At 43.0% G+C, this 21,490-nt stretch overlaps 1 protein-coding gene across 3 annotated transcripts in view; it reads right to left on the bottom strand.

Moving 5' to 3' along the window:
• DGKQ (diacylglycerol kinase theta) overlaps positions 1-5,428 on the bottom strand; it is a 129,054-nt gene extending 123,626 nt beyond the window's left edge. For all 3 annotated transcript variants that reach the window (XM_064176292.1, XM_064176293.1, XM_064176294.1), the window contains exon 1: positions 5,224-5,428. In XM_064176292.1, coding sequence (XP_064032362.1) covers positions 5,224-5,425 — 202 coding nt within the window. In that variant the 5' untranslated portion in view covers positions 5,426-5,428. The remainder of the gene's footprint in view (positions 1-5,223) is intronic.
• Positions 5,429-21,490: the final 16,062 nt, after the last annotated feature.

Here is a 21,490-nt window from a genome sequence, read left to right as displayed (position 1 = left end):
TATGAAAAAAGAAAAAGCACTGTGAAAACCAGTGGGTTTATTGGTGGTTAAAATAAATCACAAACTCAAAATTAAAATATCTGGCAGCTATCTTTTTAAAGTGTGTGAAATTGTCTCCTCTGTGCGCTACCAATGAACAAACAACTGTCTTTACTTCTTATATGGACTTTACATATTTAATATTTTTCATTTGTAAGATGCAATAAACCCAGTTACTTACGCTGCCTCTGCCTGTCAAGCCTGAAAACTGAAAACACTCAAAATTGAAATGACTAGGGTTTGGAAAGCAGGAGCAATGTAAGGGAGTAATTGTTGATGTTACAATCCAAACATCACTTATTCTTTCACACACATACACACTTATCAAAGGAACTGACAGCTACAAAGAGTAAAGCGGCAAGAAAAATAAAGAGTCATTTGCAAAGGGTTTATGTAAAACAAATTTCCAAGGGAAAAAAAAAAGGAAGGGAGAGAAAAGTAAAAATAAACCACAGCTGCAAGCTTGGCTGATTGAAATTACAATAAACATGTGCACAAAAGATTAATACAGTGACATCTTTGGACCAAACTGGACATCTAATCCACATGGGAAGACTACTGACTTCCCTGTAAAATTTCACTTAAAAAATACCTTGCTCATCTAGCAAGAGGGCTGGCAAGCCTCCTGTTCACTACAAAGTTCTGGCAACAGTGGTACTGGCCCTAAACTGCAAAGTGAAGCAGTATCTTAGTTTGAAATAGATTATCACAGAATGGCTTTGGTTGGAAGAAGCCTCAGAGATCATCTACTCCAACCTCCCCACCATGGGCAGGAATACCTGTCAACTGGGCTTCATCCAATCTGACCCTGAACACTCCAAGGAGGAGGCATCCACAGCCTCCCTAGGCAGCCTATTCCAGAATCTCAAAACCCTCACACTGAAGAACGTTTTCCTAAGATCCAGTCTAAACCCTCCCTCAGCTTAAAACCATTCCACCTTGCCCTGTTGCCAGACACTCTCATGAAATGTCCCTCTGCAGCCTTTCTGTAGGATCCCTTCAGCTATTGGAAGGCAGCTCTAAGGTTCTCTCAGCCTTCTGTTCTTCAGGCTGAACAACCCCAGCTGCCTCAGCCTGTCCTCACACCAAAGGTGCTCCAGCCTCTCTCCCTGTGTGTTCTTCTGATGCTGGGGACACCAGAACTGGAGGGAGGATTGGAGGTGGGGTCTCATCAGAGCAGTCAAGAGGCAGAATCCTCTCTCTTGCCCTGCTGCCCACACTCCTCTGGATGCCTTCTGGACTGCAGGAGGGCACTGCTCTCTCATGAGGAGCTTCTCAGCAACCAACATATATATCTTTTCCACAGGGGTACTTTCAACTCACTCAGCATCCACTCTGGGTTTGTGCCTGGCATTGTCCAAAATATATGCAGGACCTTGCACTTCGACTTGTTAAATCTCATTTCTGCTGTGCAATAGGAGCACATCTCTTCCATGTGTTCTTCAGAGTCCACAGAAAGATAAAGGGAAGGACCACTTATCTGGCATCTACTCCCAGAAATATGTTAAAAATTCATCACATTTCCTTGTATTTCTGCCACACAGCCATGTATAGCTACATAAGCAGGTGGCAAGCCTGCTAAAAAACTCCACAAACCTGATCACTCACATACAGAAGATGTCATTTGCCAAAGGTCAAAGGCATGACTATAATCAAAACTCAAATTCATCTCGTTTAAGCCACTACTCAAAACAGCGCCAGGCAAGAGTTAGTTTGGTTTCGTTGTTTTCTCCCTTCTTTAACTGATGGAAGTCTTACCCTTCAGCCAGGTTCAGTTCCCTTCAAAGTTTGGAAACTTTCCGTTTTGATCAAGACCGACTTCAGGGAAACATCAACACAAACAGCATCAGCAGACTCAACATGACCAACCCACACATGTGGAACAGAAACGACTGCAAATTCACCTAGAAAAAGCATCACTTTTGAGGCTTGTAAGTGGATTATCAAAGGGAGTCCAAACAAAGACACCACCAGCTCAGCCACAAATTACAACCTGCAATCCTGCTCTCTTTGGGGTGAAAACAAAGGAGCTGGAGATTAGCTCCAAAGTTTTCCCAGTTTGCTGCACACATTTTCTTCACTAAAAGCTTGATGAATTTTATTATTTTAATCAGCCTGGCTCTCCTAGAAGGCTTCCTAAAGACCAATAATCAGATTCCAATAGCGAAAGCAGGTGTGAAAGGGAAGTAATTATTAAACAGAATTAACTTAAAATATCATTCAAGAAGTCATATTAGAATTTTTAATTAACTCAGAAAAAACAAGCTGCCAAGCTATTCAACGAGATATGAGGGTATAGAAATGGCTATTAAAAGCAGCCACCAGTTAGCAATTTAGAAGTAAGTTCTTGGGAGAGACAAACACAATACTGTGTGAAGACAGGTAAGTGAACCAAAAAAAAAAAAAAAAAAGAAGACAAGAAACCCAACAACAAAAATTAGCTTTTAGGATCACAGAATTGTTTCAGGTGGAAAAGAACTTTAAAGTCCAAACACATCCTTCACCAGTTTAACTGTCTTACTCGGTGTAGACAGAGCTCATCCACAAGGAGATACACTGACATACCACATGACACTTCACACACACATACTGAGCCGGGAATGTAGGAGTCATTGAAGACCGAAAGCATTTCTCTCAATAACCCTTCTCACACATGACTGCAGTGGATGTTTCAGATGTAGGTTCAGATGAGGTATCTTAGCAGTGCAGTTTGGAAATGCCTCATTAGTGCACAGTCACTAGGCAGTGGTGCTAGCAAACCTCTTATGCCAACAGAAATGAAAAATGGAGACATCCTGAATGAAAAGCCTTTCACATTTTGTCACCTGTTGACACATCAAAGCTCCTCGGGGCCTTAAGCATCAATCCAGAATCCCACTTTTGTGACTCCAAATAATTCCATTTTTTCAAGTATTCATATATTAAAAAAAAAAAAAAACAAAAAAAACCAACAAAAACTATGAAAGACTACTTTTGTGCATTTTCACAACTCAATGAGATTTTCACTTGAGTTTTGCTGTTGGGTTAGGCAGTGGCTTTCTGTATGCCGAGAGAACAAAATATCTCTTAAAGTTTTAATCAAACAGAAAACCAACTCCTGCAAGACTTTTTTAGCACCATGCAGGAACATGGCTTCAACTCAACCTAATCCTGCACCCTCTTCACCTACAACAATGACAAAAGGCGGGAGCTATTTCAAAGCACTGCAAGGTACTTACTCTACACTCACAGCTTTTTTTGGTATCACCTGAACAATGATGTTCTAGTACAACCCAACTCCTCTAGACATAGTAGTGCAGATGCAACCCAAGCTGTTCAGGCTACATACACTCAAGAAGACATTAAGGTGTGGGTTGTTTGTTGTGTTTGTTTGTTAGGGGTGTTTTTAAAGTGAGGATATAAAATCATAGAATGGCTCAGGTTGGGAAAGGGACCTTAAAGATCATCTACTCCAACCTCCCTGCCATGGGCAAAGACTCCCCTCAATGAGACTCAGCTGCCCAAGGCCTCATCCAAGACGCCCTTGAATACTACCAGGGAGGAGGCATCCACAACCTCCCTGGGCAGCTTGTTCCAATCTCACTGCCCTCATACTGAAGACCTTTTCCCTAAAATCCAGTCTAAACCTACTCTCTCTCACCTTAAAATGATTGCCCCTTGTCCAAGAAGAACTCCTCTTTTCCCTATGACACAATCTGGTTTCACTGCATCTCAATAAGCCATATCTGTCTTGCATGGAGACCCTCTTCTATTCCATCTCACCTCCCCGGCATTAGCCCAGATTAGAAGATTCAAACCCCACAGAGATTGTATCTTCTCCATGTCATTAGTCATTTTAGCAGGTAGGGGGTCCTCTGTGACCGGTCTGCTGTGAGGCATCAACCACCACCCAACCACCTGCCAGAGTGGTCAGCAGCCTACAGATCCATCCTAGGATGGACAGGGGCAGTGTTGAATCATGGCAAAGAACCATGAGCCACACAAGAGTGGGCAGTGACAATCCTGCAATGTTTTATCACCAGTGTTAAGAAGCCTTATTATGATGATCAGAATTTTTATCATTGCTATTATTACTGTTATTAGTAATTATTATTAGAATTATTAGGATAATAGTACAATTGTTATTATTCTTAGAAATTGTAACTCTTTATTGTTATTAATATTAGAATTCTTAGCATTCCTTTTGTTAGAGTTTATTACTCTTAAAATGTGTTACTAATAGTGGCACGTTTCATAGTATTTCTGCTTTTAGACTTCTTATTTTTTAGCATTTACTATTAATCTTCAAAATTTTAGAAGCATTGTTGCTTCTAAACTCCTCATTTTAGCAATTTAATTTTTTGTTATTATATTTTTAGTTGCATTTCTGCTTCCAGGCTTCATTTTTAACATTTATTATCAGCATTACTGCAATTTTAGCATCATTCTTGCTTTTATTTTTAGCATTACTACTATTATAATTTTTAACATTACTGTTGCTTTTGACTCTTTATTTTTAGCATTTATTACAATTTTTAGCAGTATTGCACTTCCAGCCCTTTTCTCTTTAGCATCTATGATCACTTGGGTTTTTTTTATACATTATCTTTGCTTTTACACATTTTAACATTTATTACTGCCAGAAATTTTAGCAGTATTGTTGCTTCCAGAGTTAGCACTTACGATTACTTTTCTTTGGTATTATTATTGCTTTTAGATATTTTGGCATTTATCATTATCACGTTTTTCAGTAGCACTGATGCTTCCTGACTTTAGTTTTAGCATTTGTTATTATCATCCAAATTTTTAGAAGCATTGTTGCCATTAAGACTTTATTTTTGGACTTCACTGCAATTGCTAGAATGTTCATTACCACTACTGTTATGCTTTTTAAGCGGAATGCATTACTCCAGTATTAGTATTTTCATTATTATTATTATTATAAAGTTTTATCACAAGTAAACATTTTAATTCTTTTTTTTTATATTATTTTTACTGGAACTTTGTTTAGCAATATTTTCAGTTGTTTTTCTTCTTTTCCACAAACCACCTCCACCTCGACCAGCAGACACGGTGGCCGTTCCCAGCAGGTCCGACACGACCCACACCCGCTCCGGCTAACACGGCTCCCAACCCGGCCCCTCTCCCCCGGCCCAGCTGCCTGCGACCCAGCTGCCCTCCTGCCTTCCCCCTGCACCCCCTTACCCTCACACTGGTAGCCGGCCAGCCCCCAAATGAAGTCGGTGCAGTAGTGGCAGAAGGTGGGCTTGGTGAGGGTCACCCTGTGGAAGCCGTGGCCCGGCGGACTGCTCCCTCCTCCCGCCGCTGCAGCGCCGCGGCCCCGTCCGCCCAGAAGCGGGCTGGAGGCCGGGCTGCCGCCGCGCAGAGAGCGCGTCCCGTCCGCCATACCCGCTCCTCGCGGCGCGGCACCGGCCGCGGCTCGCCTTCGCTTCCGCCCCGAGGCGGCGGCGGGAGGCGGGCGGGGGCGGTGCCCCGGCAAGCGCCTCGCCCAGCGGTGCCGCGCTGCCGCCTGCTGGCCGAGTCCATCCTCAGGGGACGCAGAGGGGCCCCGGCGGAGCCCCGGCGACTCCTCTCAAACTGGCGGCTCCTTAGAGGCTCGTGGCTGTTACGGCCCTTCCTAGGTGTCCCTGGAGAGGTGTCCTGGCTCCTGGGCGACCTCACAGGGTGCATCGGTGCAGGTGAGCTCTGGAGAAACCGGTGGGAAAGTGTTGCCCTTCGTGGTGTCCAGAGAAGGACGACGAAGCCGGGAAGGATCTACACTGGAACTCTTGCAAAGAGCAGCTGAAGGAAATGCGATTGTTTAGCCTGGCGAAAAGACGGCAGAGTGGAAACCTTTTCACTCTTTATAGCTCATGAAAGGAGGCTGAAGCCAGATGGGGGTCAATCTCTTCTTCCAGGTAGCACAGAATCTCCATGGTTGGGAACGACCTTTATCATCAAGTCCAACCATTATCTAGCTCTGCCAGGGCAGCCAATGCACCATATCCCTAAATACTCCATCTGAATGGCTTTTAAATACATCCAGCGATTGCAATTCAACCACACAATCAAAGAAGAAGAAGCAGCCTCAAATTGTATAAGGTGAGCTTTCAGTTGGATATTATGAAAAATTTCTTCACTGTAAGGGTGAAGAATCATGTAATAGTTTGGGCTGTAAGGGACCTTAAAGGTCATATAGTTCCAACCACCCTGGTGATTCATGGTGGGCTTGTTGCCCACCAGCATTCGCAGGTCCTTCTCCTTAGAGCTGCTTCCCAGCACATCAGCCCTTAACCTGTGTGTCATTGCCATGGCACATGCTGAACACCCTGTCTAAGAGGCACTTTCACTAGCTACAGAGGTCTCACCAAGGAGCCTCAGTCCAATTATGTGTTATGGAGAAACAGGAAAAGGCAGCAGATATGAATCATAGAATCACAGAGTGGTTTGGGTTGGAAGGGACCTACAAAGGTCATCTGGTCCAATCCCCCTGCTGTTAGCAAGGACATCTTTCATTAGACCAGGTTGGCCAGAGTCCTGTTGAGCTTCTGAATATCTCTAGGGATGGGGCCTAAGCCAGCTCCTTGGGCAACCTGTTCCAGTGTTCCACCACCCTCATGGTAAGGAACGTCCTCCTGACACCCAGCTTAAGGCTCCTCTTCCCTAAATGCAAAGCGCTGACTCTCCTCATATCACTGCAGGCCTTTGTAAACAGTCCCTCTATGGCCTTCTTATAGCCCCCTTCTTATAGCCTCTCGAGAGTCTTCTCTTCTTCAGGCTGAACAACTCCAGCTTCCTCAGCCTGTCCTCATAGCAGAGGTGTTCCATCCTCCTGATCATGGATCTCCTCAGGATTCACTCCATCAGGTCTACATTTTTCTTATGTTGAGAGCTCCAGAGCCGAACACAGTACTCTGGTACTCACCAGAACAGAGTAAAGTGGCAAAATCACTTATCTGAATATGCTGGCTACGCTGCTTTTGATGCAACCTGGGATGCCATTGGCTTTCTGGTCTGCAAGCGCACTCTGTCTGCTTATGTCCAGCTTCTCATCCATCAGAACTGCCAAGTCCTATTGCTTAGGGCAGCTTTCTATTGCCAGTGAGGGATGACACACGGACTCCACACGATTCAATGTGAATCTCACAGGAGACCTTTATTGTTTGTTCTGACTCCATGTATATAGCCTTGAGCATAGACCACACACCTACACATTAGCATAATCTAGGCAAGAACAACCCAGTCTTTTACATACATCATGCCTTGTTTTTCTCATTAACCAGGTGTCCCAGCATCTCTCCTCTCCCATGAGAGGCATCCTGAAGCTGTGGGAATCAGGGCTGAATGGTCACAGACTGGCCGTTAAGATTCCTTCTCACATTACATTCCCACACCCCACATCCCTAGCCTATACAGATAACAAGGATTGTTTTGGCTCAAGTGAAGGACCCAGCACTTGGTCTTGTTGAACCTCTTGAAGTTCACCTGGGCCCACCACTTCAGCTTGTCCAGGTCCTTCTTGATGACATCCTATTCTTCTAGCATACTGACAGCACTACTCCACTTTGTGTCATCAGCAAATTTGGTGATGGTGCACCCCTGCCCAGGGAAGAGTTGGAATCACCATCCCATAAAGTCTTCAGAGTACATGTAGGTGTTGTGCTGAACAACATGGCTTGGTGGTGACCTCATAATATGTGGTTAACCATTGAATTCTGTTTCCTTGACGGTCTTTGACAACCTTCATGATTCTATGAAAAATTTGTTCCTCCGTAACACCATGGGTGTCAAATATACCTCAGAGAGATAAGCTTAGTTCATGCCCTGCTGCTACTGCCCATACACTGCAATGGGTGACAAAACCACAGGAAGAATGGTTGGTGTTTGAAAGAAAGGTCTGCTTATGAGAGAGTCTCATTACACAGATACCAGGTTCAGTTTGCAGATTAAAACTGTGAACCTCCACTTTCTTATCATGGCATTAAGCTAGCCTTGTGCTAGTTCCTGAGGGTGCAGAGGTCCATCTCAGAAAGTCTTCTGATGATGCAGTGGGAAAAGAAAGTCCTTTGCTGTAGATCTTGTTTTCCGTTATTAACATCTCTGCTTTTATGAAGTAGGATAAAGGCTTCTGCCTAGCAAGCTCTCTCCTGTATAACAGAGGTTCTTTGTCCTTTTGTATTCATCTTTGTGTTGGTAGTTTTTAAAACATCTACACACTAGGATGTTTCCCTCTTGCTAGTCTCCTCTGCTGCCTCCAAAATACCTCTATCTCTTGGTCTGTTATTACATCAGGCAAATTAACTTGGCTGCAGTAGGTTGGGATAAGAATGAAGGCGACACCTCTGGTTTTTGTTTAGGCAGATGTACACTGTCCACATCTCCACTTGCCTGATTGATTCCTGGATCTTCAGCTTTGTGTTAAGTGAGAATCTCCACTCAGCTACATGAAACAACATGCAGATACCTTTATACAGGCAGTAGTTTAGAATTTCACCCTAGGCTGTTTCATTTGTGTTTTGGTGAAAGGTTTGATAAAACTATCCTGTTATGATGCAGACGGTTGTGGTAGGCCTGATAGGCCTAAAATAGGCTTATACATGTCCTGGCTTGCTCAGGCATGTTTTTCTGCTCCATGGGAGAAGCAACTGTGAGAAAGAAGACAAAAGAAACTGAAGCCACTAAGTCTAAGGTCTCTGGCCTGCCCAGATTTGTCTTAGTCCTGTGGTAAACAAGGTACACACACTTAGCTTGTGCTTGCCTTGTGCAAGGCCCATGCTTTTCCCAAATTTGGGTAAAACAAGCCTATGGTTTCACCTAATATTGTCAAGCTTGGGTAAGTGCCATTCTGATTGCTTGTTCTGTGTCCAAAGGGCAATTAATCTTGGCCCACATTGATAAAAGAGATACACAGGTAAATGCAGTGTGCTCTGCCATGCTATTTGTGTCTGATGTTGCCTGCTGCCATTGCTTACTGCCTTATTGTTTGCCTGGAAACTCCACCGTCATGAGTTTACCTGAAACAGACTCTAAATGCCTCCATGTGATTGGCCTGCATAGCCAGTGTGACATCATGCTGAGACTGCACATCACAAGACATCCTGCCTGCACCTGAAAGTCTCTTGCTAAGCCTAGAAGTGCTGGAGAAACACAGATTATCCAGAGGAGCTAGGAGACAAGGTCAACGATTGTCTGCCTCCTTTCCCCAAAAGCCTGGGAAGAATAAAGTCACAGCACCAATAAGTTTCCTGAAGACTTTGGGTGCTGTCTAGGACTGTGGCTAGCCCCATGAATTGGGTAATAATATTTTGTAAGTAAACACTTAAAAGCCTCTTTGTAATTCTCCATTGTCTTCTGCCATAAGCAGAAAGAGCTTCTTGAGTCCATCTAGAGGGCAAGTGGCATTTGACCGCAGGAATCTTCTCTTCCAGTTCAACTAATGTTTATATATTTTAATAGTTATTATCTGTAAAATGTTTCCATGACAGCACAAAGAACTGATTATTATTAAAATTAGTGGTTGGGGGTGGCAAGAGTTCTGACTATCAAAATTAATAAGCAATATTAATTTTGGAAAAAAATACCATCTCCTTCATAACAGAGACCAACATTGAAATCCTTCCAAAATATCTTAGCATCTTCCAATTTCTACTAATTTTAGTCTGCTTCTCCTTTCCATGGTGCTAATATGAATGTTTATATGGCCAGGAGGAAAATTGTTTTGACCACTTCAAAGAGAAACAGTAAAAAACCTGAGACTAAAGCAATTGTAGCAGTAGTAGTAAAAATAATAATAATGAAAGCATGGTGTGCCTTTTTGTGGTTGGAGAAGGTGAGCAGTCAGATAAAAAAATCTGTAAGTGCTCGTACATACATGATTAAGAAAACATATCTAAGACAGGATGGAGCTTTGTGGATATAGACTAGAGGATGGATAATAGGGAAACTGTGTGAAACCTCTTCCCTTGCAGATGTGTGCCTGCCGCATCCTACAATGACAGGTCTCATCTACCACAAATCAGCCTCACTTCGGTCTTTGTGAAGGTCATAGAGGAAGGCCTTTCATGAAACATGCCTGGGCATGTGGAGAAGACAATGATTAGGAACAGCCAGTACATATTTGCCAAGGATCAGGGATGCTTAACCAACCTGATTGCCATCCATGACAATACTGATAGATCTGTGTTGGAGGAGAGACCTTGCCTTTAGCAAGGCTTATGACACAGTCTCCCACAATATTCTTGTATCTATGCTGGAACATTATGGCCCAGTGTGAGTGAACAACTAGCTGGGTTAAAAACTGCTTGGATGGTTGAACTCAGCAGGTGGAGGTTAATGGGTCATACTTGAACTCTTCCTTGTAGGACAGTAACAGAAGGAGTATTGCAGGGGTCTCTTCTGGGATGTGTTGTGTTTAGTATCTTTGTTAACAGCATGGAAAAGGTGACAACTGATATAAGCCATCTGTACACCCTGGTGACAACCATGGTCATAAGCATCCTTGGCTGTTCAAGATAGGCTGAGAGGAGGGACTATTCTTGTTTCCTCAGCACTCATTAGAACAGTCTATGCATTTTTGGCCCGCAATGCAGAAGTACATTGGCAAAGTGGAACAAGTTCAGTGGAGTGCCATCAGGGTGGTTGGGGACTGTAACATTTATCCTGTGATGAGAGGTAGAGGGAGCAAGACTTAGCCTGAGGAAGAGATAGCTTATTGGGGACCAGCCTAGTACCAACACAGAGGTTTTCAAGAGGATGGAGCAAGGCTATTTGCAATGGTGCATGCTGGGAGGACAAGAGACACAGAGTAAAACTTCAAACAAGATGTTCAGGTTGGATGTAAGGAAGAGGCTTATCACCCTAAAGGCATCCAAGCAGACAAGCAGGTTACCTGAAAAGCTTATGCCATCCTCATCCTTGGAAATTTTCTAGGCATGACTGGAAAGGGCATGACCAACTTGGTCTGACCTCATGGATGACCTGGCTTTGAGTGGAATAATTAGACTGGGTGACCTGACCTCCTAGATCACTTCCAACAGATGAAAACAGCCAAAATTCTAAAAAACATTCCATTTTCCTGTGTTCTGATAAGACTGTAAGTTCTGTAAAGATCATTTACTTGATTTCATAAACAGATAAACTTTTTTTTAAACTCTAGAGCAGGCAATATATAAAAATCCTCCTTTTTGCAAGCTTCCTGGCTTGGCAGGGATGTCTTCTGTAACTTACACAAGCATTACACCTTGGATCTTCTGAACCTTTTGTACATTCCTTGTAATCTTTATGTCTAGCAAGAGAATATCCTGTGACAGTTAGAAGAGCCGTTGACACAACTCAGAGGTGCAGGTTCCAGTACATTACCCTCAGCTGATGTACATAATGACATGAACTTCATATGCTGTCAAGATCACATCATACTTTTATCCTTTAATACAGTAAATCCTATCAGTGCTTTCTTGGTGCTCACTACAATAAAATCCAGTTACTCAAACATTCCATGAGGCAATTTATTTGTAAGCAAGCTAAAAAAAACCCCAAAACTTGGCAATTAAACAATCAGGTCAGATCCAGGCACAGGGAGAGTTTTATAAGCATGTCTAAATATGTGAGTAGAAGGTGGGAAGCAGATGGAGCCATGTTCTCAGTGGCGTCCCATGAAAGGGTAAGAAGCAGTGGGCACAAACTGAAGTGCCATTTCCAACTAAGAAAAAGCATTTTTAGTGTAAGCATAGGCAAATACTGGAATAGGATGTCCAGAAAGGTTGTGGTGACCCTGCTTTGAGTAGTGGGTGGAATAAATGAACCCCATAGAGGCCTGCCAGCCTCCATGGTGCTGTGAAGCAGGTTTAACAGTGGAGAGAGTCAAGACTGGCAGCCTTTATTCTGACTGAAGTGAACAGTTGGACAAAATGGAGCAGCCTAATACAGGTAGAAGGAGCATCTTGGAAAAATTAATGCCCTGTCCTTCCAATTCCCTGGTTTCTTGGAGAGCTCCAAATATCTTCCTCCACTCACAGAACAGAGGTGGAAGCTATTACCTTCCTGAGCAGCAGATCAGCTTGCTAAATTTTTTATTCTATATGAAATTATCATTACATGCTTTTACTTTCTTTACATGGTGAGGTGTGAAATACAGTGTTCTGCCACCTCACAGTTGAATTGTGAGCAAAAGCCTTTCTGGGCTTAGCTGGATCTTCTGTATCACTGACCTCTATTTTCTAGATTTGTCTCTCTACCATTAGGCACTGAAAGAGAGGAGTGACATCAGGTACATGTGGAGGTAGAAAATTAAAATTTCAAATAAACTGTAGCTTCTAAGAATAAATACAATTAAAAAAAAAAGGAGAGAAAAAAAATCAGGCAGGGCATTGAATGTGTCCTAATGTTGGCAACCAGCAAGAAGAAAGGGCTACAGGAGGACAGGTTTGTTTAAACAAGCACATCAGTTGTTTGGAAACTGAGCAGCAATCTGGTACAAATGGCTCACCAAGTGTCAGTTTCCTAGGCAATAGAATGTTCCATTCTGTAGCTTTTGCTCCTCTCCATATTTTAAGCTGGCAATATTTGAACAAAGAAAAATTCCTGGTGTTCATTTAAAGGGGATTTTCAAAAGCTATTTTTAGTTATTTCTTTTTTCTTTTTTTTTTTTGTCTTTTTTTTCCCTTTCTTTTTCACCTCTGAAAGTCTTTCAGCTGAACTAGGCTTTACCCGGACTTTAGTAAAGCCTTTGACTCTGTGTCCCACATCATCCTCCTGGAGAAACTATGTGCTTGTGGTTTGGATGGGGAGACACCTTCCTAGGTTAAAAACTGGCTGGATGGCTGGGCCCAAAGAGTGGTAATGATGAATGAAGTTAAATCTAGTTTATAGCCATTCACAAGTGGTGTACCCCAGTATTTGGGACAGTTCTCTTTAATGTCTTTATCAGTGATCAGGATGAGGGGATCAAGAGCACTCTCAGTAAGTTTGCAGTCAACACTGATCTGCGATGGAGTGTTGATCTGCTTGAGGGTAGTGAGGCTCTGCGAGGGACCTGAGCAGGCTGGACTGATTGGCTGAGTTAATTGTGTGATAATCATAAGGCTGAGTTAATTGTGTGATATTCATAATGCCAAGTGCTATGTCCTGCACTTTGGTCACAACAACCCCATGCAAAACTCCAGGCATGGGGGAGAGTGGCTGGAAAGCTGCCTGGGAGTGCTGGTCAACATGAGCCAGCAGTGTGCCCAGCTGGCCAAAACCAGCATTCTGTCTTGGATCAGGAATGGGGAGACAAGCAAGACCAGGGAATCTGCTACACCCCGTTCTCAGCACTGACGAGGCCATGCCTGGAGTACATGAAATATGAAAAGCCAACACAAAGTTCTGTCTTGGTTTCAAGTTTCAAGTTATTAATTGAGAGAGCTGGTGTGTCTGTCTGTGATTGGTTCTTTATATAGCCAGATTAAGAGATTACACCACTGCAGAGGTTTAAGGCTGATGGGTATATGAAAGAGAAATAGATCATTGGTTGTAAAATAATAATAATGATAAAGTCTATATCATTCATTGGTTTGCTAAGAGGTATAAAAAGGCGATGTATAAACAATTCCTTCTTCTTGGCACTGGTCACTGGGTCTGTTTGCTGCTCCTCTCCACTCTAATCTCATGCACTAATCTTGGCTGAGCAGATAACAAGTAAAACTTGTTGGTTGTTTTCTATCCAGGAGAGGGAGGCATTGACCTCTTCTGGGCTTTCATTGTCTAGGGAAGAAGATTGGATTTCTGTATTATTTCTAAATTGTACATAGTTGTAAATACATGAAAATATATGGTGTATATATGCTTGTAAACTTAGCTTTGCTGTAAGATACAGCTTTATCCTACTTACAAGCCATCTGAGGTGGTGTGGTAAATTCACCACAACCACTCAGACAAAGTTTATTATAAAAGGACACATTAAACTACACAAGGAAATTAAAATGTCTATTCTCCTGAACCCCAGAAAATATAGATAGATATCAAATATATCACTCCACACAATAAGTACAGATAATTAGTTCAGAAAGAAAGTGCTTCCGTTTAAATACATCCATCTTCTGTGGAGAAAAATCCTACAGAGATAGCACAGAAAAATCCTACAGAGATTTTAACAAAAGCATTTTAGTCAGCACCAGTTAAAAGTTTAACGAGAGGGTAGAGATACTTAACACAGGCTGACATGACTGCAGAACTCAAACCCTACTTCAGAATTTATACATCTTGTTATCTTGGGAGTCTCTCTGGTTCTGATAACCAAACTGAGACTGGTAAACAATAAGCCATAGCTGAGCAGAAAGGGAAAAAAAACTGTGGTAATGACATAGAAAGGTCAAGATGCTGAAGCTTTATATCCAGTCAGCTAGCAAATGTGATGATATGACAGGCAAGCCATTTGTTCTCCAAATACACTGATTTTAAACATTCAGTAGCTGATTTCCAGCTCCCATTTTACCATAATTTCCTGACAAACAGAATAGATTTGCACAGAGTTAAGGAATCACTTCTCAGGAGTGAAAAAAAAAACAAACCAACAAAGCCAAATGAAAACCCAAATAGAGTTTAATTTATTTATTGTAAATGGTTGAGAGTTTATTTAATCATGGATTATCTCCTCCAGGCCTGAGGAACACAGAAGCCATTCTTAGGAATGGAGTAGCTAAGAGTGCATTCTGAACTGGATAATGTGCAGGAACACCCATGTTTAGAATAACAGATTATGTTTAGCTTTGGTTACTGTTTAGTTTTGGTTGCTGTTTAATTTTGGTAAAAATTGTGCACATTGGAAGAAAATATCTTCATGTCAGCAGATCTGAGGTTGTTACAATCACACTCTAGAGTCTGTTTCATGTATTGGAAACCCAGTATCCAATCCAGCATTTAATAATGCCTTATTTATCTTCATGTCTGACTGAACTTCTATGGAGGCATGACCAAATGGTCAGATGGAGAGCAGTGGATACAGTCTGTGTTGACTTCAGCAAGACCATCTCTCATAACATCCTTACAGGCAAACTCAAGAACAATGGATTAGATGATTAGACCATGACATGGATTAGTGACTGGCTCAACAACAGAGTTCAGAGGGTTATGATTGGTGGCACAGAGTCCAGGTGGCAGCCTGTGGCCAGTGGTGTTCCCCATAAACCTACAGGAAGGCCAAGGAAGGGCTGTTTAGAAAGGCTTTTGGAGATAGAACACGGAGCAACATTTTGAAACTAGAGAAGGGTAGACTTAGGTTGGAAATAAGAAGGGAGTTCTTTACAATGAGGATGCTGAAATACAATGAGGTTGTGCAGAGATTCGGTTGAAGCTCCATCCCTGGAGACATTCAGAGTCAAACCTGAAGGGACCCTAAGCAGCCTGATCTAGTTGGAGGTGAGTCTATTCACTGTGGGGGAGGTCGGACAAGATGACCTTGTAGCCAACTCATCTTTGCATGTGCAGCCACAGCGGTTTTAGCTTTGTCTAGTCCCAGCTTAGCCTCCAGTAAGACACTTGCCTAGACCCTTTGGTACCTGAGAAGATAATGGCCTAGCACTCAGTCTCAAGGTATGCATAGCACGTCTGGTTTGTTGGTGATGCTTGAACTGAAGTGCTGCTCACTCAGAGTGGATGCACCCATATCAGCAGCACAGGGATCCAGCTTCTACCTCTGCACAAGCATCTTATCTCACCTGCACAAGCATCAATAACGTTTATTAATCTTTATAAATATGTAAGGAGTGAGTGCCAGGTGCACAGATCCAGCCTCTTCTTGGTGATGCCCAGTGACAGGTCAAGGGACAATGGATGAAAGTTGAGGAGTAGAAGGTTCTATGTGAATCTGAGGAAGAACGTTTTCACTGTGAGGGTGACAGAGCACTGGAGCATGCTGCCTAGGGAGGCTGTGGAGTCTTCCTCTCCAGAGATGTTCAAAAACTGTGTTCCAGTGCGATCTGCTGTAGGTGATCCTGCTCTGGCAGCGGGGCTGGTTACAAGGTCACTTTCATCCCCTGACATTCTATGATTCTATGAGCTCCTTGAAAGGATCCTGTTGCACTTCTGCTCATCCTGCTCAACGCTTCTAAGGAGGGGGCATCCACAGCTTCTCTGCACAGCCTGTTCCAGTGTCTCACCACTGGAACATGTTGCCCAGGGAAGCTGTGGTTGCCCCCTCCCTGGAAGTGCTCAAGGCCATGTTGGATGAAGCCTTAAACAACCTGGTCTAGTGGAAAGTGTCCCTGCCCATGGCAGAAGGGTTGAAACTGGATGATCTTTAGGGTCCCTTCCAATCCAAACCATTTTAAGGTACTCCCTGATGCTATATGGTGTGTTGGTCCAGGTAGCTCTACACCTCAGCCAGACTTCAGTCTTCTGCGCATTAGGCTGCTGTCACCCTAGCCCTAGGTAGAAACACCAGGCACACCTGGAGAACCACCACCTCTTTCTTCTGGAGCAGTATGGTGCTGGTCTCAAGGGACATGCTATCATGCTGACTGCAGATATCCCACACAGTCTCCATCAGTATTTCTATGCCCCATTGGTGTCCCCTGTTATGTTACTGATGTGCTAAAGCCTAGGTCCTCCTCACCAGACTGATCAATGCTCTTCTGGTCCAGCTGGACAAAAGAAAACGCCCTCTGACCAGGAAATCACTGACTCAGAGCTTCTGTGCTCCATAGTGAGGAAAACACAATCAGGAGCAGAAGCCTATCTGCTTCTGTCAATGGGTCTGTCAAGTGCAAAGTCCCCGTTTGCTCCTCCTGGTGACCATTTTGTTTCCTTCTTCTACTCATTATAAAGTAAGTCTGTAACTAAAATGGACTCTGTTCAGTGCAGTCAAGGGTTGATTCATGGAAAGATACACATCATGAATGCTGTAAGACCTGGTTTTAGAAGTGTTGGTTTCATTGAATGATGCAAGACAGAAGGGGCCACTGGAGCTCAGAGCAGGGGCAACCTCAACATTAGCTCCAGTTTTGGTGTTAAAGCAGTTCCCTTCTTTCTCCCAGTGGCTCTGCTGCCTTGCCTCAGCAACTAGTCATGCAGACAAACCTTTACAATGTGCAGCTCAGTGAAAGATTTTGGGAAGGGTATGAGTTTTCCAATTCATGCTGCCAGGAAAACAGTTAAAATCTTGACTGTGAGCCATAACCAGTCATAGAGGTAAAATAGAATCTTCCAAAGCATGCAGGGCTCAGGCAACAATGCAACATCCTGGAAGGTCAGGCAGAGAAGGCAGTAAGGTGGTGACATTTATGCCTGCAGAGACAAGCGTCCTTAAATTCCTGATAGGTAACGAGAAGCCAACATCAAAATACAGTCCACAGCTAAGTTAATAGGGTCCTGCACCTGTGCACCAGCACCTCCAGCACCAAAGCTGCGATGGGCCTGCAAGCAACCCCTGAGAGAGAAGCCTAGAGCTCTTCTGCACAGCTGCAACCCAGGGACCCACCTGCAGGTGTCAGTTGGCACAAGGCTAGTTACAAGACAGAAAAAGCACGTACCCTGCAGTTTTTCACCACAGACCACTGACAAGAGGGAAGTCTAAGCACTGGAGTCCAACCTGCCTTTTCCTCAGTGACCACAGCCCTTGCCTTTCAGCCTAGTAATTTCCATATCTCTAAGATAATCAAGTCCAACCACCAACCTAACACCACCATGCACACTAAAACAAGTCTTGAAGTGCCATATCTGTGCCATTTTTTATCACCTCCGGGGATGGTGACACCACTACCTCCCTAATCAGCTAGGTAAATCTTGTTTGCAAATGGACTAAATCAAGTACTGCTAGTGCAATTGTTAGTGTGGAACAAGACAATACTCTGGTGTGAAATAGCTCATCACTCTCCAAATAACACATAATCTAAAACACATAAAAGGCAACATCACAACAATAGCTGCCCCAGGGCAATACTGAATGATTTTAGGAGGTGAACATTTAAAAAGAGGCTTAGCCTTGGCACGCACTGAAAGCACGACGGAATTAACTCTTTCTACACAGGAGCTGCTTGCATAGAGAACATGACTGAAATATCTCATCAGTGTTTAGTAAATAGATTTTTAGTTGTGGTCAGTTAAGATACTGCATTAAACCAAAGAGGGGGAGAAAGGAATGGAATTTCACTGATGGAAATGAAGCACTAAGAGCCTAGTAGCATTCAAATTAACATTTCACAGTAGGGTAGATTGCTCTTAGCCTTTGATTAAGGTCTGTAGTGAATGAGGGGGTTTGTTCACTGAAAGACAGATAACAATGGAGGTACTATTTGCACACAGAGCAGTAGTAGAGGATTACCTAATCTTGTGGCATCTAAATGTTGTGCTAAGAAACACTATGAAAAGAAACACCAGCTGCTGTCTTCTTCACTGTGTTATCCTCAGCTGCTGTGCTGAATGGGTGTCATGTTGGTTAGTGCAGCCACTGAAGCAGATCTTAATGAAGGCTTAGTTCATAGAATCATAGAATCATTTCAGCTAGAAAACACCTCTAAGATCATGAAGTCCAACCATTACCTATCACTACCAAGTATGGTGCTAAACCAGGTCCCTCAGCTCCACATTTCTACACCTTTTAAATGCCTCCAGGAATGAAACTTCAACCACTTCCCTGAGGAATCTGTTCCAGTTTTGGAGAACCCTTTCAGCAAAAAAACCTTCTAATGTCTGATCTAAACCTCCCCTGGTGCAACTTGAGGTCATTCCCTCTTGTTCTATCAGTTGTTACTTGGGAGAAGACACCAACCCTTACCTGGCTCTGTCCTCTTTTCACAGGGAGTTACAGAGAGCAATGAGGTCTCCCCTCAGCCTCCTTTCCTCCAGACTAAACAACCCCTCTTCCCTCATCTGTTTCTCAGAAGACTAATGATTTCAACCCTTCACCAGCTTCACTGCCCTTTTCTGAACCCACCCCAAGACCTCTTTCTTGCGGAAAGATTTGGACTGATTGCAAAGGGCCTAAAAGGACAGCTTTTAAAACAGGAATAGTAGTGCAGTGCCTGGGCTGAGATGTAATTTAGCTCTGTGCTCTTACTTTTCCTAGGAGCCAGGATTTTAAATTGCGATTGGTGGTTTTATTCACAATGTTAACTTTCTGCAGGAAAACTGAGAAAACAAAAAGCACAGTACTAGTACAAACATTTTGGGAAGAAACAGACAATATCCAATTATGTTAAGACATAAAGATTAAGTTAGATGCAATGGTTAAACATAGCCTACCATTAGGGTGCAGCAGAGGAATTTCTACTGCTTCTCTCTGCACCTTTAATGCTCGTCGAGCAAAACAAGCATGTATAGGCACTATAAAATACAGACTTATTTTCACAGAGTCTCAGCATTGGAGGGTGTTGGAAGGAGCCTCTGGAGATCATCTAGTCCAATGTACCTGCTAAGGTAAACTCATTCACAGGAGCTTGTCCAGGATTACAACACCCAGGTGTGTTTGGTATTTTTCCAGAGAAAGAGGCTCCACAACCCTGGGCAGTCTGCTCCAGGGCTCCAGTACCCTCACAGCAAAGAATTATTTTCTTCTGTTCAGATGAAACCTCCTGGATTCCAGTTTGTGCCTGTTGTCCCCTGTCCTGTCACTGGGCACCATTAAATAGAGTCTGGCCCCATCCTCTAGCCCCCTACTCTTTGGATATTGATCAGCATTGAGAAGATCCCTTATCAGGCTGTTCTTCTCCAGGCTTAACAGTCCCAGGTCTCTCTACCTTTCCTTGGCAGAGAGATAGATGCTGCAGTCCCCCCATCTCTCAAGCAGCACATTCTTTATCACCTTCTATACTGTGCTACCTGTTCTTCACAGCTCTGATTAAGTGTTTACCTTTCATACAAGTGTCAAATAGTTAATTTCAATGTGACAGAAGAAAGGTCTATTTTCACACTTCAGAGAAACTTTATCAGCAGTTCTTCTAACATAAGTATGGAAATAGATAATAACAGCAGAGAAAAAGAGATGGAAAATTAAGATTTTATACCACCCCAGTACACTTTAGAGAGATTAGTGAGATTTATTTCTAGATGCTTCCTTGTCCTTCTCCTCCTCCACCTCCATATAAATAGGAAGCAGAAAAGAATGGCAAGCCTCAGCTTTTGCACTGAACCTGGCACTACTTTCCTCTCACATCTGGAAGAAATGGTTTGACACAAACCATTTTACCCTTGGATGTGTTATCCAAGGGTAAAAATGCTTTTTGGCAAACAAGGTCTAAATAACCACTGAAACTAATGTCACCAGGTGGATTAAATAAGCACATAGATGAATGACACCTGAGGCTACTGAAACACTCCCTGCTGCTGAAAAGAGATTGTACTAAGGTGGGTGTTGGTCTCTTGTCCCTAGTATTAAGTGAGAGAATGAGAGGAAATGTTCTCAAATTGTGCCAGGGATGGTTCAGGTTGGGTATTAGGAAAAATTTCTTCCTTGCAAGAGTGGTCAAGCATTGGAACAGGCTGATTAGGGAGGTGGTGGTGTCACCATCCCCGGAGGTGTTAAAAAATGGCACAGATATGGCACTTCAGGACTTGTTTTAGTGTGCATGGTGGTGTTAGGTTGGTGGTTGGACTTGATTGTCTTAGAGATATTTTCCAACCAAAGCAATTCTATGATTCTGTGATTCATAATGTAGTAGCTCTTATATGTTATTATGTCTCTAATCACTTTACTTAAGTACAACCATTATCCACAGGGAGTCCAGAGGACATATGTTAATGCAAAGCCTTTGCTAAGAAAGTAAGACATGTCCAGATGTTTTCTCCTCTCAGAGGTCAGCAACCAGGAACACAAGAAGAACACTCTCCTTTCTTCTTAGCCAAGTCTTATGCTATTTGGCCACTGTTGGTGCGCAGTAGTAAAGACAGCTTTTTGCTTCCTGATTTAGATTCCAGGTGATCTCCTATCTCTCAGCGAACTACAGTGACCTTTCCACACTGCTTTGGACTCTAAGTCCCTCAATGCAGGGCCAAGGTGCTGCTTGAGCAGCCTATAAAAGAAAAAAAAGTGTCATGACAGTCTGCCTTGGCTGGTGGTCAGAACAGACCTGCTGAATTGATTATTTCCCCATCCTTTATGGCTAGCATTTTACCCTTGCAGAACACATCCAGAACTTAGCCCATATTTTTATGAAATTAGTATTAAATCTTTATGAATAGTTTCCTGCTCATTAAACTAACAGTGCCTGGCTTAAATTCCAGCACATTTTCTTCCTGGCCCAGTTTCCTCTTTTTCTAACCTGCTTTTATTCTTCAAGCATTTCTTGAAACTTGTTCTCACACCATTCATTTGGAGGATCACTACATGATGTCATGGTTGGACTCAATGATCTTAAAGGTCTTTTCCAACCAAAATTATTCTATATTTCTGTATTTATTTTTCTAAATGATCCTGTGACAACAGACTTCAAAAATATTTTAACTTCTCTGCAAATGACCAGAACTGTTCGGAAGTCATTCTTGCATTCTACACGATACCTTC

Source organism: Pogoniulus pusillus, chromosome Z (genome assembly GCF_015220805.1).
Source record: "Pogoniulus pusillus isolate bPogPus1 chromosome Z, bPogPus1.pri, whole genome shotgun sequence".
NCBI lineage: Eukaryota > Metazoa > Chordata > Aves > Piciformes > Lybiidae > Pogoniulus > Pogoniulus pusillus.
This window is presented reverse-complemented; position numbering and strand designations above follow the sequence as displayed.